The 15,488-nt window shown below is 40.2% G+C and overlaps 1 protein-coding gene across 1 annotated transcript; it reads right to left on the bottom strand.

Moving 5' to 3' along the window:
* Positions 1 to 2,015: 2,015 nt before the first annotated feature.
* On the bottom strand, positions 2,016 to 15,276 carry tmtc4 (transmembrane O-mannosyltransferase targeting cadherins 4). The gene is made up of 18 exons (XM_083536980.1): positions 14,947 to 15,276; positions 14,115 to 14,327; positions 13,835 to 13,950; positions 10,029 to 10,245; positions 9,250 to 9,334; positions 9,053 to 9,153; positions 8,858 to 8,950; positions 8,604 to 8,765; positions 8,139 to 8,341; positions 7,472 to 7,646; positions 7,164 to 7,295; positions 6,870 to 6,949; positions 6,609 to 6,716; positions 6,361 to 6,502; positions 6,114 to 6,228; positions 4,247 to 4,359; positions 4,032 to 4,101; positions 2,016 to 3,809 (listed from the first exon to the last, which is right to left on the bottom strand). Exons 2-18 carry the CDS (start codon positions 14,274 to 14,276, stop codon positions 3,661 to 3,663), a joined length of 2,223 nt encoding a protein of 740 aa, XP_083393106.1. The 5' UTR covers positions 14,277 to 14,327; positions 14,947 to 15,276; the 3' UTR covers positions 2,016 to 3,660.
* Positions 15,277 to 15,488: the final 212 nt, after the last annotated feature.

The raw sequence follows: 15,488 nt of genomic DNA, 5'->3' as shown, positions 1-15,488 counted from the left end.
TGATGCAGTTATCCAACTATCTGTCATGTCAAAACACTAAAAGTTAATGTTTTCCAGAAAACTGCTGTTTATGTTCATTAGGTTGTTGCTACTTAAACATTATTGAAATAAATGAATGATGAATGCAAAAGTGAATGGATACAGCATTTCTTTACTACAAGAGCACTTTCAAACCTCACTTTAGAAGTGCTGAATCTGCTGCTTATTGTAAACTAAAACCTTTTTTTGTTTGAGGTGTAGGTGTAAAATCAGAACTGTTAAATAAATATAACATTCTCCTAAAAAAAAAAAGTCCCTTTTCCTAAACCTTGTTTTTCTGTTTCAACTTTTTAATGTCATTCTTCAGCAATTAACACCAGTCCTGTCTAATGTCGTGAGCACATTTGCAAAATGTACCATCAGTTAGCCAGAGAGCATAACATCACTATCTATTAGGGTTGTTTAAGGATCTGGAGGGTGAGCCAGGGAGAGCATTTTAGAGCAGCAACATTGACAACATCCTGTCAGATTGATTAGCAGCTCTGTCAGAGGGGCTCTGGGCTGTAAAATGGAATTCAGGACCGAGCACTTAGCATACAGTAGAGTTAAAAAAAAATACAAAATATAAAAATAGCACTATAGCAGTAGACTCATGCTGCCTATGATTAGAGGACTACAGTCTCAGACCAGTGAGTATGAAAGGACACTACACGTTTAATTTAAGGTAATATATATATATATATAAAATGCCACAGCTCATGGGTTCAGTATAATACAACCCTAAAGACAGACAATTTCTAAATTTAGTCAAGTGGAAACACAAGCTGGTGGGATATTAATTACTGAAGTAGTGGTTGTGGAAAAAATGTTGGTAGACACAGAGATGAAACATGCGAGAGAAATGCTTAAGAACATTATTTAGTCAGAGATTTAGTGGATATTTCATGATAACAATAATAATAATTATTATAATGTTGTTTTATTATTACTATTATTTTTATTATACTGTCTATTAAAATATTATTATTATCTGTCTATTAATAGCAAGTATTAATAGCAAGTACACACACACACACACACACACACACACACACACACACACACACACACACACACACACACACTAATCAATCCAAGCATAAGCTGTTCATTTTATTTTATTTTTCGCCACAGATCATTGCCTCCCTGCTTTAATATAAACCTTAATATTAATTCTGGATAAAATATTAACCAGGATTTCTGAAGTCAGGTTGTAAATTAAAGGGATGGAATATACTCAAGGGCTTAGCTGCAATAGTTTAAACTCATTTTATTTAATTGTAGTAAATGTTGAACCATAATGTAATTACTCTTCCATAGACAGCCATTTATATGAACAAGAAATTAAATGTAATATTAATTTAAGCTCCTCATTAGCACTAAAAGCGAACCCTGTAGAATGAGGAAGCATTGCTGATGAGAAACATTTACCTTTTTTTTTTTTTTAACCAAAACATTTAAAATGGATTTATTTTATTTCATTTTTTTGGTTCTTTTAGTTGCTTTAAAAAGGCCTATTATGGTGAAAATTAGGTTTAAGACTATTAATGCCTTAACACAGTGTTGCACAGTATTAACATTCTGCAGTCTCCTCCAGTACTACTGGCACAGTTAGAATGCAAAATTTACACTCAAATAGAAGGAAAAACTATTTATCTTTGCTCAAACCAAATTTGTCTAATTAGCACCTTTTTAATAAAATTAAACTCCCCTAAGGAATGATTTATTTGTCTTTTACCATGTCTTGTTTCCCAGGGTATAGATATTAAGTTGCACATGTGAAAATGCTTTGCAATTTATTACAGTGGGGGGAAAAAAAAACAAGCTTTGAAATGCTAAATTTGAACATCGTAGTAATAATAGTAATAATAAAAATAATAATAATAATAATAGATCATAATAAATTTGTTGGAAAATTTGCTGAATTGGACCTAAAGTACAGAAAAAGGCCAAAGTTTAAACATTTAGAGCTGCAAAATTTCAGATTCCTGTGCGTCTGATGTTTCAAGATCGGTTTAATGCCACTTTCACAACAAGCTGTTTGTAAGCACTGTGAGGAGAAGAGAGCATGACTTCATGATCTCACAAAATACAGCACCTGCACTTCAACAAATGTCATCAGAATTACAAGCGGCATCATGTGCTGTGGTCAGACGAACGCTAAACTTTCACACCACCAGTACAAAAGGAGACGGCATGAAAGCATAGGCAGCCGATACAAACTGTTAAATATGTTGATGGCTCACTCATGCTGTGTAGATGTTTTTGCTTGTACCTGAATTCTACAAAATACAAATACAAAAGTTTATTAACCCCAAAAGGTTCAGACTTAACAACATAAAAAACTGGCCCAGTTTGTTTCTATTTAACGTAGGTAATTACAGTCATGCCAATATTCAGGACAGCAACGTTTGCGAGAGTGATATTGGTTTTATATAGTAATAATTGCAAATCATACAATGATTTGTACATTAATGTGGAACTTGGTTCAGCTAAAGCCAGTATAAATTTTGGGGAAACTGTATTCATGACAAATGTCACTAACACTACTGTTTCGAAACAGGAAGTAGGATTTAATAACCACTCTTAGAATCAAATTAGCGTATCAGAAATGTGTTGTGTAATTACATTTATACTTACTATGGTCTTTATTAGTGGTGTTTCCTTCTGTATTCTCATTTATAACCCATTTCCGGTTGTACCTTAAACACCTGTGGTTCAGGCTGTTTAAACAAACCCCGCTCTCCTCCGACAATGTATTTGAAGGACCAGCAATGCTCTTCAAATGTTCCTTGGCGGTGGGAGGAAGCAGGTGAAAAAATAGAAGTGTGCTGAACTTTTAACCCAAGGAGCAGACTTGTTGACTGAAGTTGTGTCCTGGGGTCAGCCTTCACTCAGCACTAACTTTTAAGATGAGCCAGCATGTGCGAGATGCCCCTTGGGGGTGGCGTCCAGCCTCCTTTGAGGCTTCTGCTTCATGCTGTGCTGTTTTCTTTTTAGCCATTGCCGCTGGCTTCCTGCTTGGGGTGACCCTTGGGCTTGTGCAAATGAACGATGCACACTTGACAAACACCTTTCTGACATAAACTTCAAAAGGATTGAGAGGGAATTATGGGTTGTGATACTCACCTATACCTCACTTACCAACCCTGGCATTCTGGAATGTTCACACGAACAACCACAAAAAAAAATAAAATGGTAATCACATAGCTATGTGACTAACTCTTGCGTACTGCGGTTTTAAAATGCAATTTGTCAGTATGACTAACACATTTTTGATCAGTGGCCAATGGTAACATGCTTAACAATTACAAAGTCAAATAGACTAATAAATAGAGGGCCAGCTGACATAACATGGTGTCCAAGATGAAAGACAAGAATAAAAGATGGTGGATATTTTCCACATTCCTTAACACCAAGGGCCACATGTAAGAGAAGAACTTTATTCTGCTACAAAGCCAAAGCTCTGACCTCTAAACACATATCACTGAGTTGACACCATCCGTCTTCATTTACATTTGCGGCACAAACTGTTACCATACAAAAGTACACACTATAAATGAGGACCGTCTCTTTAATCTGATCCCCGGCACGGACTTCAGACGAACGTAGCATTCGCGGCTTTTAATATCAAAGCCCGGTTCAACCAACTGTCCTTTGCTGCTGCTCTAACTTGCGTTTCAGCATGTTGTAGTTTTCCTTGGTCCCTGGAGCACTAGGATCCAGTTTTAAAGCAAGCTCATAATGCCTCTTAGCCAAGTCCAGCTTCCCCCAGCGGTGGTACAGAACAGCTGCAACAGCACAAAATACACAGTCCCTTAATACCAGAAACATTACAATAATCCATCATTAGCCTCCTTTATGTCTGGACAACTGATCAGTGGTATCCAGCTTTGTTCATCGATTTATGCCAGTAGCAAACAGAACAAACAAAGGAGAGAAAAAGACTTCTAAAGACAATATCTTGCAGAGATGAACCCTGATACATTTCTACAGAAATGAAAAAAACCTACCAAGATTGCCATGGCAACTGGCAGCATTGGGATTGATCTTCAGTGCATTTAGGAAGAAACCTTCTGACTCCTAAAGAGAAAATGAACTTGCAGTAATGGTATGTTTGCCATAGCTAGTTTTTGAACTAGTAAGATGACGTTTATTTTTCTTTATTAGGAAATGGTTTGAATGCGGTCTTTGCTCGAACTGCACACAAAATGAAGCAGGTACATACCTTGTATTTTTGCTGCTTCCCCAGCACATTGGCTAATGAAAACATGATTGTGTGGTCCTTAGGTAATATCTTCAAAGCCTCTTTTCCGACCATCTCTGCTTGAACCAAATTGCCTACAATTAAAATAGAAAAATAACGAGGTAGCGTTAATTAAGAGACATCAAACTTATCAAGACATACCATAAGTCTTAAATATACAAGCAGCCTTGTTTTAGTGTCAATAAACACCCATGATTGAATTATTTTGGGGATTAGTTTAAAAATGGGCTGGCAATTAAGAAAATTTTGTACTATTGCTGCCTCAAGAGGAGCCCTGCATTTGTGTCAGTAATGTACAGGCGAGTTTTTCCCCTCCAATTGGTTTAGTTTTCTAATTAGGGTTCAACACAAGGACTACTGACTTATTGATCTGGGTGTCAAAACTCGCTTTGACCAGAGTCAAGAGAGTCACAGTTCCCATTACACTGGCAGCCCCTTAAACTAATTCGGGAGCAGCAGACGTTCTCCTCCGCCACAGGAGCCTGAACATGACTCATGCTTTGCACTCGGGCGTGTCAAATCACTTCCAGTGTTTCGGTAGTTTATGTTGTGGGACCTTATGATAAAATGAGGCTCAGAAATGCAGAGGAGGCTGTTCTTAGTGCCAGGATATATTTTTTTTCTTTTTTTGGCAGGAAATGTGCACAAGATAGCCAAAGCACTCTGGTGGATATCAACCAGAAGTGTGTGATTAAAGGGTTCTGTTTGAAAAACAGCATTGTTGAATTGGCTTTTAAAATAGTCCACATATATTTCAGAAATATTTCATGCATTGATGATTACTGCCATTCTTGTGTTTATTACACCTGGGTGTTACATCTTTGGTACTTGATTCTGATATCATATATCTCCACAATTTATTTATTAATAAATTAAGTACTGTGCATAAACATTACACACATTTAGAAAAAAAGGACTATCTAAAATAATGCATGAGGAGTAAGTTAAATGATAATAGTGGGTTATATAAGAGCACTAGACAATAGTTAATTGAGTTAACCACCTTGCCTGTTACCAGATAAAACGCAAAATGTAAGGAAGAAAAACTAATTGGTTTAAAGGGTGGACTAATTATATGAGAGGACCCCATGTGTCTGAGTGCACCTGACACTCAGAATCTGTAGAATGAGGCTTCGCACCTCACACACTAAGGATGACCCCCCACTGTGGGGTCAAAGGTATCTCTAATAAGAATATTCACTCAGGATTAGTTCCTGACACTCTCCATCCTCAAGTGACGATGCTCGGCTACTTTACCTCTGTGGAACAATGTTTACATGCATACAACTATAAATATAATCATTGCTTCAGATGAAGTGTTTTGATAATGTAGTTCACATTTCATGGCAAGAGCATAATTAATCTAATATTTCATTTCACATGAATCCACACACCACATCTAAGATACAGGCCTAGATGTTCTGATTGCTGTGCATGCATAAACACAAGGCATAATTATAGATCCTTGGTATTATTCTGATCCTCAGTGCTGGCAAGGAACAGTGCAATTGCACAGAGCATGAGGATTAGAATGAATGCATTATAGGGAAGTATAATTGGGTGACAGCTATTCGGATTTCAACCCTTCTCATGACCTTTAAAAAAATAAATGAATTGTGCACTGGTAAAATTATCAAAGTGACATTTTTGTAATGATATTAGTTCATCTACAGTACAGACTACACGTGTGTCTATTTATATATAATGCCTCTTTATAATTTATCACCTGGTATCTCAGTGATATTTGTGCCACTATTGCATATTTGCTATTAAACAATACTCACAACAAACAAGTAGATGATAGCAGTCATTGCTATTTGGACCTTACCGGTGTTATCTAGTAGTATAACCATGTTATTCCATGCCAGGCTGTGATCAGGCTTCAGCATTGTAGCATTCCTCCAAGCGTTTAGAGCATCCACGTGGCGACTCTGATCTGCGTACTGTAAACAAATAACCAATTTAAGCTATTGGAAATTGTGTCCGAAAGTTATTTCCTTCTCAATACAACTTTACTAAAAAAACTAAATTGGTTTTTTTCCCCCCATTAAAAAAAAAAAAATCACAACACTTACCAGTCTGCCCAAATTGTAGTAGCAATCTGGATACTTCTTCCTGAATTTAATAGCATTCCAGTAGCTTTTCTCGGCCTCTTCAAACTTCTTCAAGCTGTTCTGAACAATTCCAAGATTCATCCAGGCAGCAGCAAAATCCGGCCTCCAGAAAGTTAAGAAGATGAGGAAAGAGGCACCAAACATTACCACCATTTTCAAACAAATCGCTGCAAGTTACATTGGATTTTAACACTCTTTTGCTCACATACTGGATAAAAACAGCTGTAGAGAGCATGTCTTCTGCTTCCTGCAGCTCGTTCCTCTCTTTCAGTATGTTTCCCAGATTGTTCATGGCATGAACATATTTCGGGTGCAACCTAGAAGAAACAGTGTAAATATAGACAGACTGTTGAAAAGTTGTGTTTATCACATTGTATTAGCGACATCAGCACTTTCCCATTTAAAGTGCTGAATGTTACAAAGGCCTTGTTTGCTGGCTGCACTAATAAAATAGATTTCTCAGCACGTACCTCACAGCTTCCCTGTAGTACTTGATTGCAGCACTCTGGTTGCCTCGGTCAGCGAGGTTTTTGCCAACATTATAATGAACCTGCAGAAGGAAGGAGGAGAGCCAGAAAAGGTCATTGGCTTTATTGTTCAAACACTGTTGTGTTTCAAATTATTTGGCCTTTATTTTTTTTTACAATCCCAAATACAACATGCCATTTTTGATGGCTAAACACAGCAGCCTCCCTTTGTATGCTAGTGAAGGGTTGATGAACGAAAAGCCAGGTACAAAAAGAAATCCTTGAACATGGTCTTACCTTAGCATTAAGTGGGCAGACTGACAAGGCACTGGTGAAGAGGCTCTGCTCAGACCTCCACTGCTGACTGCGCAAGGCGCAGCGTGCCACATTGACACCCAGCAGGGCCAACATGGCCGCCCGCAGCAACTTCTGCAGGTGGGTGTTTGGGATGGATCAGACAAGCACATCACAAAAAAAACACATTAAACAAGACTGTATGGTGCCAAGAGCCTGAACTAAAAGCAAAATTAGTTACAATAAAAGTACTGCCTGAGGCTGAAGATTAGGAAAGGGGAGAGAGAAATGTCGCAGGCCATGACGCCTACCTTGGGCCTTCTCCAGCGGCAACAGCAGTAAGCCACTGCGTAGGCCAGGATAAGGCAATAACCAGCAGTGGAGAGGTACAGTACCCGCTCAGCTATCACGAAGCCAACACGGAAGAACAGATTACTGGCTGGCAGAAAGGGGATGACCAGCAGCACCAAACCAAACGTCAGAATCCTGACACCAAACACAAACACAGAGGTCGTCTTGAGATCGGGTTGTACAAATACCACTTTTTTTCCGTCTGCCTAAATGAGCCGTTTTATGGCTTTTAAAAGAAGCACATTTTCATTGTGTTTGGTAGGGCTAAGCCAAGGCACAGCGTTATCTCTATGTTCTGCAGCTCACCTAGGGGAAACATTTTGATCAATAATTCAGGAAAGCAATTTAATGTGTTCTTGCTGCTCTCTAGCTACTTTGCATTACCATACAAATAATATCATGAAGCATGATCTTTGCATCAGAGAGTACTTTAAATTTATTTAACACAGAGTGAACACTTTAATAAATATGCCACAACGTGTTTACTGAAATGTTTGCGCTATCGCAACTCAAATAACCCCCCACCAAACAATCCATTTAACCAAAGCATGTGTAGTAGAAGCTCAAACTGCATTTCCACCCACTGAGTGAGTGGAAAATGCTGTTTAGAGATTGTACGATTCTCACCTTCTCTCACTGCTGTCTGGGGAACACAGAGCTTGCCTTATCAAGCCAATCAAGCAGGCCCACAGCAGCAGCAGCCAGACGATTCTCCAGTCACCGGCTGATTTAATAAGAGGTACACAGCCCATTGACCAATCAAAACACAGCCACCAGGGACACAGCAGCAGCCATGCATTCAAGGAGTAGTAGTAATTATAGTTCACAATCTGCCAATCAAAGGGAACAGGAGGTGTTCAACATCAAAAGCACAGCAAACAAGAGGAACATGGGAAAAATAAATAAGATCTTTCAAGATACTGTGCTAGAAAGATAAAACAAATGACGATTCGGTACAAGGAGCAGAAGAGGATGGTCACTGCTACATTGATGACAAATAATCTACTGGAATTTAAAATCCAGTACACACACACACACACAACAAAGAGGAATACACAAAATAATAATTACGAATAAATAAAAAAAAGTTACCCTAAAAAAAACATTCTCGGCAAAGGATGCTGGGTTGTCTACTTCAGTGAAGGTTGGAGGTCCTGTACCCATAATCCTCCACCTTGCAAACAAAAGCAAAGAACCTCCCAAAAGCAGCAGGGCCAGTCTGATCAGCAGTCCATTTCTGACCTTCTCAATAACCTGAACAGAAGTTGGGGGGGGGACATTAACCCAGACAGCCGTTATTCCATCAGTATCTAAGTCTACATGTTGTGTATGAGAAGTACTCTGACATCTACAGTTCTTTTTGCCGCAAGAAGTCTACGAGTCAGGTCATAGATGTTCACGTTGCAGATCACGAGGATGTCGAACGAAGCATTCACTCCCTAAAGAAAAAAAAAAAGTCATTACAAATAATTTCCCATACTCTGCTTTTATACTGCATATAAAATAAGCATGAATGTATAAATGCCTGTTTTTATACATACCAAAACTGTAATTCCTTGCTCTTTACATAGCATAGCCACAGCACAGAACGAAAGGCTGACCATTATCCATGACAATGAAAACTTTTCAGTCTTGTCACCAGCTAAACACAGACAAATACAACCACCACAATACATGACGTTATGGAATGAGTGAAAAAAAACAAATAAAGCATTAGTGACATCACTATTTCACTCACTCTGAAATGCTCTGCAGTACGAAAGGAAGGAGAGTTGGAAAAACAGGGCGCACAAGAGGTCTGCCCGACCCACGATGCCAGCCACCTATGGCAAACACAGAGCACAGTATTACACATTAAAGAGACTCTAAACTCTACTAGCCGTTTAAGAAACTTCTTTGTATGAGAACTTTCTGTGGTTCATTATATAACACACACAGCCATTTAACTAGTGATAAATGCTTTTGCAAAAGGGCAGTAATTTCAGCAGCAGCCAAACATTTTACAACCAGCTAAATTGGCTTTTGTTTGTACAGTGGTTTAAACTTCCGCTGCCCTCTGGCCTGTGAAATTGCTTGCATTTCTGGAGGTGCCAAGTTAATGACGAAGGCAGGAGGCCCCCTCATTAGAGAGTTACGGTTGGCCCTGGCTGGAGTTCTGGGGCAATGGCTGCAAATCCTTTGATAAATCCAGTAGGCCAAAGTCAGTGGTCTTTCTAAAGCTCCCCTACCGTGTCCTGCACTAGTCTCTCTGTACCTGATTAAAGAAGCCAGGCAGTGCAGTAACCCATGCCTCAACGGCCAGTTCAATCACTATCCGATACATCTTTGGCAGGTTAAAGCAACTATTGTGCAGCCATTAGCAGAGCTGATCGACCCCAAAACACACCTTAGAAATGCACACCAACCGAGTGGGCTTCTTTAATGTATTTTTTTATACACTGTCCAGGCTGTGGTGCTATTGTATGTTTGTTTACTGGAAGTGCTGGCCTGCTGAGTCACATGTTCTTGTATACTTACACTTTCTGTGTGAACTGGGTGCGCAGCAAACAACAACGCAGCCAAGACAGATGTCTTCGGAAGATGCACAAGTCTCTTAGCTTTCCCGTCGCAGTCCAAACCAACAATTAATATCGTGAAGACATCGATCATTAATGCCGAGATAACACAGTGGAGGCAGATATTGAGCACATGGAAGCCCACCGGATGCAGCCCACCAGCCAAGAGGTAGTTAATCCTGCAGACAGCATTTTAATGTCAATACAGCACATGTCCACATCACAATAATAAGCACAGATCTGATCATGTTTCCAGGTGCAAGCCTTTCTGCAAGTGTGCAATATGGATGTTTTTATTACAGAGGAATTACAATAAATAATGTATAAACAGTATGTTTCCTTTATCTTTTTTCTGGACAGTAGAAGACTAACAATTCACTCACTCAAACAGATGGAAAACTCTGTAGCTTTATTTATTCTAATTCAGTATCTATCTATCTATCTATCTATCTATCTATCTATCTATCTATCTATCTATCTATCTATCTATCTATCTATCTATCTATCTATTTTTTTTTTTTTACATTTTATTAGGTGATAACGCTGATCACCTAATCAACCCTGAAATTTGTTTACACTTACAAATAATCTTATGAGACAAAACACACTCATTCTTTTGCATTCTGTCCATGGCTTCCTTCAGTATTATTGTCTATATTTTAGATGAGCAAAGGCACTGAAACACACCATGCTACACTGCTCACTGCTTCTGAAGCACACCATGTTACACTGCTCACTGCTTCTGAAACACACCATGCTACACTGCTCACTGCTTCTGAAACACACCATGTTACACTGCTCACTGCTTCTGAAACACACCATGCTACACTGCTCACTGCTTCTGAAACACACCATGCTACACTGCTCACTGCTTCTGAAACACACCATGCTACACTGCTCACTGCTTCTGAAACACACCATGTTACACTGCTCACTGCTTCTGAAACACACCATGCTACACTGCTCACTGCTTCTGAAACACACCATGTTACACTGCTCACTGCTTCTGAAACACACCATGCTACACTGCTCACTGCTTCTGAAACACACCATGCTACACTGCTCACTGCTTCTGAAACACACCATGCTACACTGCTCACTGCTTCTGAAACACACCATGTTACACTGCTCACTGCTTCTGAAACACACCATGCTACACTGCTCACTGCTTCTGAAACACACCATGCTACACTGCTCACTGCTTCTGAAACACACCATGCTACACTGCTCACTGCTTCTGAAACACACCATGCTACACTGCTCACTGCTTCTGAAACACACCATGCTACACTGCTCACTGCTTCTGAAACACACCATGCTACACTGCTCACTGCTTCTGAAACACACCATGTTATAGCGCTACCGAAACACACCATGTTACACTGCTTCTGAAACACACCATGCTACACTGCTCACTGCTTCTGAAACACACCATGTTATAGCACTACCGAAACACACCATGTTACACTGCTTCTGAAACACACCATGCTACACTGCTCACTGCTTCTGAAACTCACCATGCTACACTGCTCACTGCTTCTGAAACACACCATGCTACACTGCTCACTGCTTCTGAAACACACCATGTTATAGCGCTACCGAAACACACCAGGTTACACTGCTTCTGAAACACACCATGCTACACTGCTCACTGCTTCTGAAACTCACCATGCTACACTGCTCACTGCTTCTGAAACACACCATGCTACACTGCTCACTGCTTCTGAAACACACCATGTTATAGCGCTACCGAAACACACCATGTTACACTGCTTCTGAAACACACCATGCTACACTGCTCACTGCTTCTGAAACTCACCATGCTGCACTGCTCACTGCTTCTGAAACACACCATGCTACACTGCTCACTGCTTCTGAAACACACCATGTTATAGTGCTACCGAAACACACCATGTTACACTGCTTCTGAAACACGCCATGCTACACTGCTCACTGCTTCTGAAACACACCATGTTATAGCACTACCGAAACACACCATGTTACACTGCTTCTGAAACACACCATGCTACACTGCTCACTGCTTCTGAAACACACCATGCTACACTGCTCACTGCTTCTGAAACACACCATGTTATAGCGCTACCGAAACACACCATGTTACACTGCTTCTGAAACACACCATGTTACACTGCTTCTGAAACACACCATGTTACACTGCTTCTAAAACGCACAGTGTTTTAGCGCTTCTGAAACGCACAGTGTTATAGCGCTTCTGAAACGCACAGTGTTATAGCGCTTCTGAAACGCACAGTGTTATAGCGCTTCTGAAACGCACAGTGTTATAGCGTTTCTGAAACGCACAGTGTTATAGCGTTTCTGAAACGCACAGTGTTATAGCGTTTCTGAAACGCAGTGTTATAGCGTTTCTGAAACGCACAGTGTTATAGCGTTTCTGAAACGCACAGTGTTATAGCGCTTCTGAAACGCACAGTGTTATAGCGCTTCTGAAACGCACAGTGTTATAGCGCTTCTGAAACGCACAGTGTTATAGCGCTTCTGAAACGCACAGTGTTATAGCGCTTCTGAAACGCACAGTGTTATAGCGCTTCTGAAACGCACAGTGTTATAGCGCTTCTGAAACGCACAGTGTTATAGCGCTTCTGAAACGCACAGTGTTATAGCGCTTCTGAAACGCACAGTGTTATAGCGCTTCTGAAACGCACAGTGTTATAGCGCTTCTGAAACGCACAGTGTTATAGCGCTTCTGAAACGCACAGTGTTATAGCGCTTCTGAAACGCACAGTGTTATAGCGCTTCTGAAACGCACAGTGTTATAGCGCTTCTGAAACGCACAGTGTTATAGCGCTTCTGAAACGCACAGTGTTATAGCGCTTCTGAAACGCACAGTGTTATAGCGCTTCTGAAACGCACAGTGTTATAGCGCTTCTGAAACGCACAGTGTTATAGCGCTTCTGAAACGCACAGTGTTATAGCGCTTCTGAAACGCACAGTGTTATAGCGCTTCTGAAACGCACAGTGTTATAGCGCTTCTGAAACGCACAGTGTTATAGCGCTTCTGAAACGCACAGTGTTATAGCGCTTCTGAAACGCACAGTGTTATAGCGCTTCTGAAACGCACAGTGTTATAGCGCTTCTGAAACGCACAGTGTTATAGCGCTTCTGAAACGCACAGTGTTATAGCGATTCTGAAACGCACAGTGTTATAGCGATTCTGAAACACACAATGTTATAGCGATTCTGAAACACACAATGTTATAGCAATGTTATAGTTTGGTGTGTAGTTCATATACATCAAACTGGCATTTGTGGAATTTTTGTTGACTTTGTCCATATGAACCTTGCAAACGCTGCATAAGGAAGCAGTCAAATGAGCCATTATCCATAACATATGCAAAACAGTGTCAGCCTCATTAACAGCAGGAGACAAGACCTAGACTAAATAACCCTTGCATAGAAATGCATTGTAGCAGAGTTCAAATGGCAAAGCCAATAGAGAAATTAGCAGAAATTTACATGAGAAAAGACAATATATGCAGCATCCCAATTTAATACCAATTATTGCTTCTTCCATGAAGGAAGTACTTGAGGCCACCTCTTCTGATTTCCTACTGAGAACAAAATTGCACTTCCATCCATTCATCTTTAAATTATGCAAGGTCATTTAAAACTATTTCATATAAGCAGGCTGGCCAGTAATGTTATGTTAATGATCAGGTCACTCAATGTCAATGCTATGGTGAGGAAGGATTTACAACCCGTGCAGAGAAGAAGTCCAGGTGAGTTTACCTAAAGGTGAGAACAGTCAGTGGCCGGTAGGATTTGTGGCTGGAGTTACTGCTCAGGTTGCTTCCCCAGAAGTCATTTTTCCAGATGTTACTCAGAGGAGTGGCTGGATTTAGGTCCTGGAATAAATTTTAAATGGCACAGTTGTTGGACACCATGAACATAAAATATAAAAAATATACAGAAATTGTTTGAAATTTTTTTTTTTGTTTCCTAATTCTACACAGACCGGATAGGACACCCCTTAATTGTGCTTGAATTTGAACTTGTTGAATTTGAATACCTTGTTATTGATTATAGCTTCTGAATCATCAAAGACAAAGTCTGCATTGTAGCTGTTTATGAAGCAGATCAGAGCCACTGAAGCCACTAGGAGGCGGGACTGCAGAGCTCGGATCTTTGGCCAGGGGATGTGTTGGTCCCAGTTTGGTTCACACAACGCCATTGTACCTGCCACTGCTGCTCCCGCTGTCTCGCCATCTACTTACCGCACACACTGAACACACAGGGATCAACATTCACATACTTTACACACACAGTTTGTGCAGCAATGAATCCTAAAAACATATGCAATATATCTTTATACAATATATGAAATATTTTGAAAACTGATTCAGGTCGGTTCTGTATTTAAATTGTTCCTCTGAGAAGTTACTGCTGGTGTCTTATACTAATATTACAGCGGGACATGATTTGCACACTTACAACTGCATTGAAAAAAATTAATTATTGCTATTTATTTATTTTGGTTTTTTTTACAGAATGCAACGCAGACATATGTCTCACTATGATCAGGATCTATATGATGACATGTATGATGCCATTAATAGAGGACAGTTGTATCAGCATGGACACTGAAGCTGGAGAAAACAGGGAGCTGGAATTCCCATGATACAGCACATCTGGAGCAGACAGGGTTAAAGGTCTTGCTCAAGGGCCCAGAGTGGCAGCTTGGCTTTTCCAAAAGTCTGTGCATTACTTTAAATTACACAAGAGATGATGTGCATGGATTGTGTGATGCATTAAGCAATGCACGTTGCAGTGTGTGTGTGTGTGTGTGTGTGTGTGTGTGTGTGTGTGTGTGTGTGTGTGTGTGTGCTTAGAGACACGCCTACCTCTACATGTCTCAGCACACAGATGTACACTTGGAAAGCTGAGCTCGCGCTACACACCCTGGTGACGTTTTAGCTGTACACAAATCCTACAGCACAACTCAGTCCCATAACGCTGCACGTTTACAAAATACATTCAGCTTCTCCACACGAGCTCAACACTTTCTGTACCAGAGATACACACTCATACGGAGCCGGTGCACGTGCAAAATTCAGCAGTCTAACCGTTTATCTATAGGAAGAGCACACGCGAAGCAAATACACCAACACTGCGTCCATGTCTGAGGCCGAATTCAATCCTATCGTTCCTGTAACGCACTCGTTAGGGAGAACAAACCAGGAATCTCAAATCCATTCAAGTGCACTTACATAGAAAACGCTGGGCCATTTGAAACACAACCGGGTCCATTCTCGCGCATGCGCAAAAGGTATGAGCTCCCTACAATGGATCCTTACGTGGCTGAAGTGTAGCCTTATTCTTTGCAACAACAAAAAAATCACTGTTTTAGTTTTTATTTTGAAATATTTATATAAAAGACATATTC

The sequence above is a fragment of the Silurus aristotelis genome (assembly GCF_946808225.1).
Source record: "Silurus aristotelis genome assembly, chromosome: 3".
Taxonomy (NCBI): Eukaryota; Metazoa; Chordata; class Actinopteri; order Siluriformes; family Siluridae; genus Silurus; species Silurus aristotelis.
Note: the sequence above shows the minus strand (reverse complement) of the source record. Positions and strands in the feature narration are given on the sequence as shown.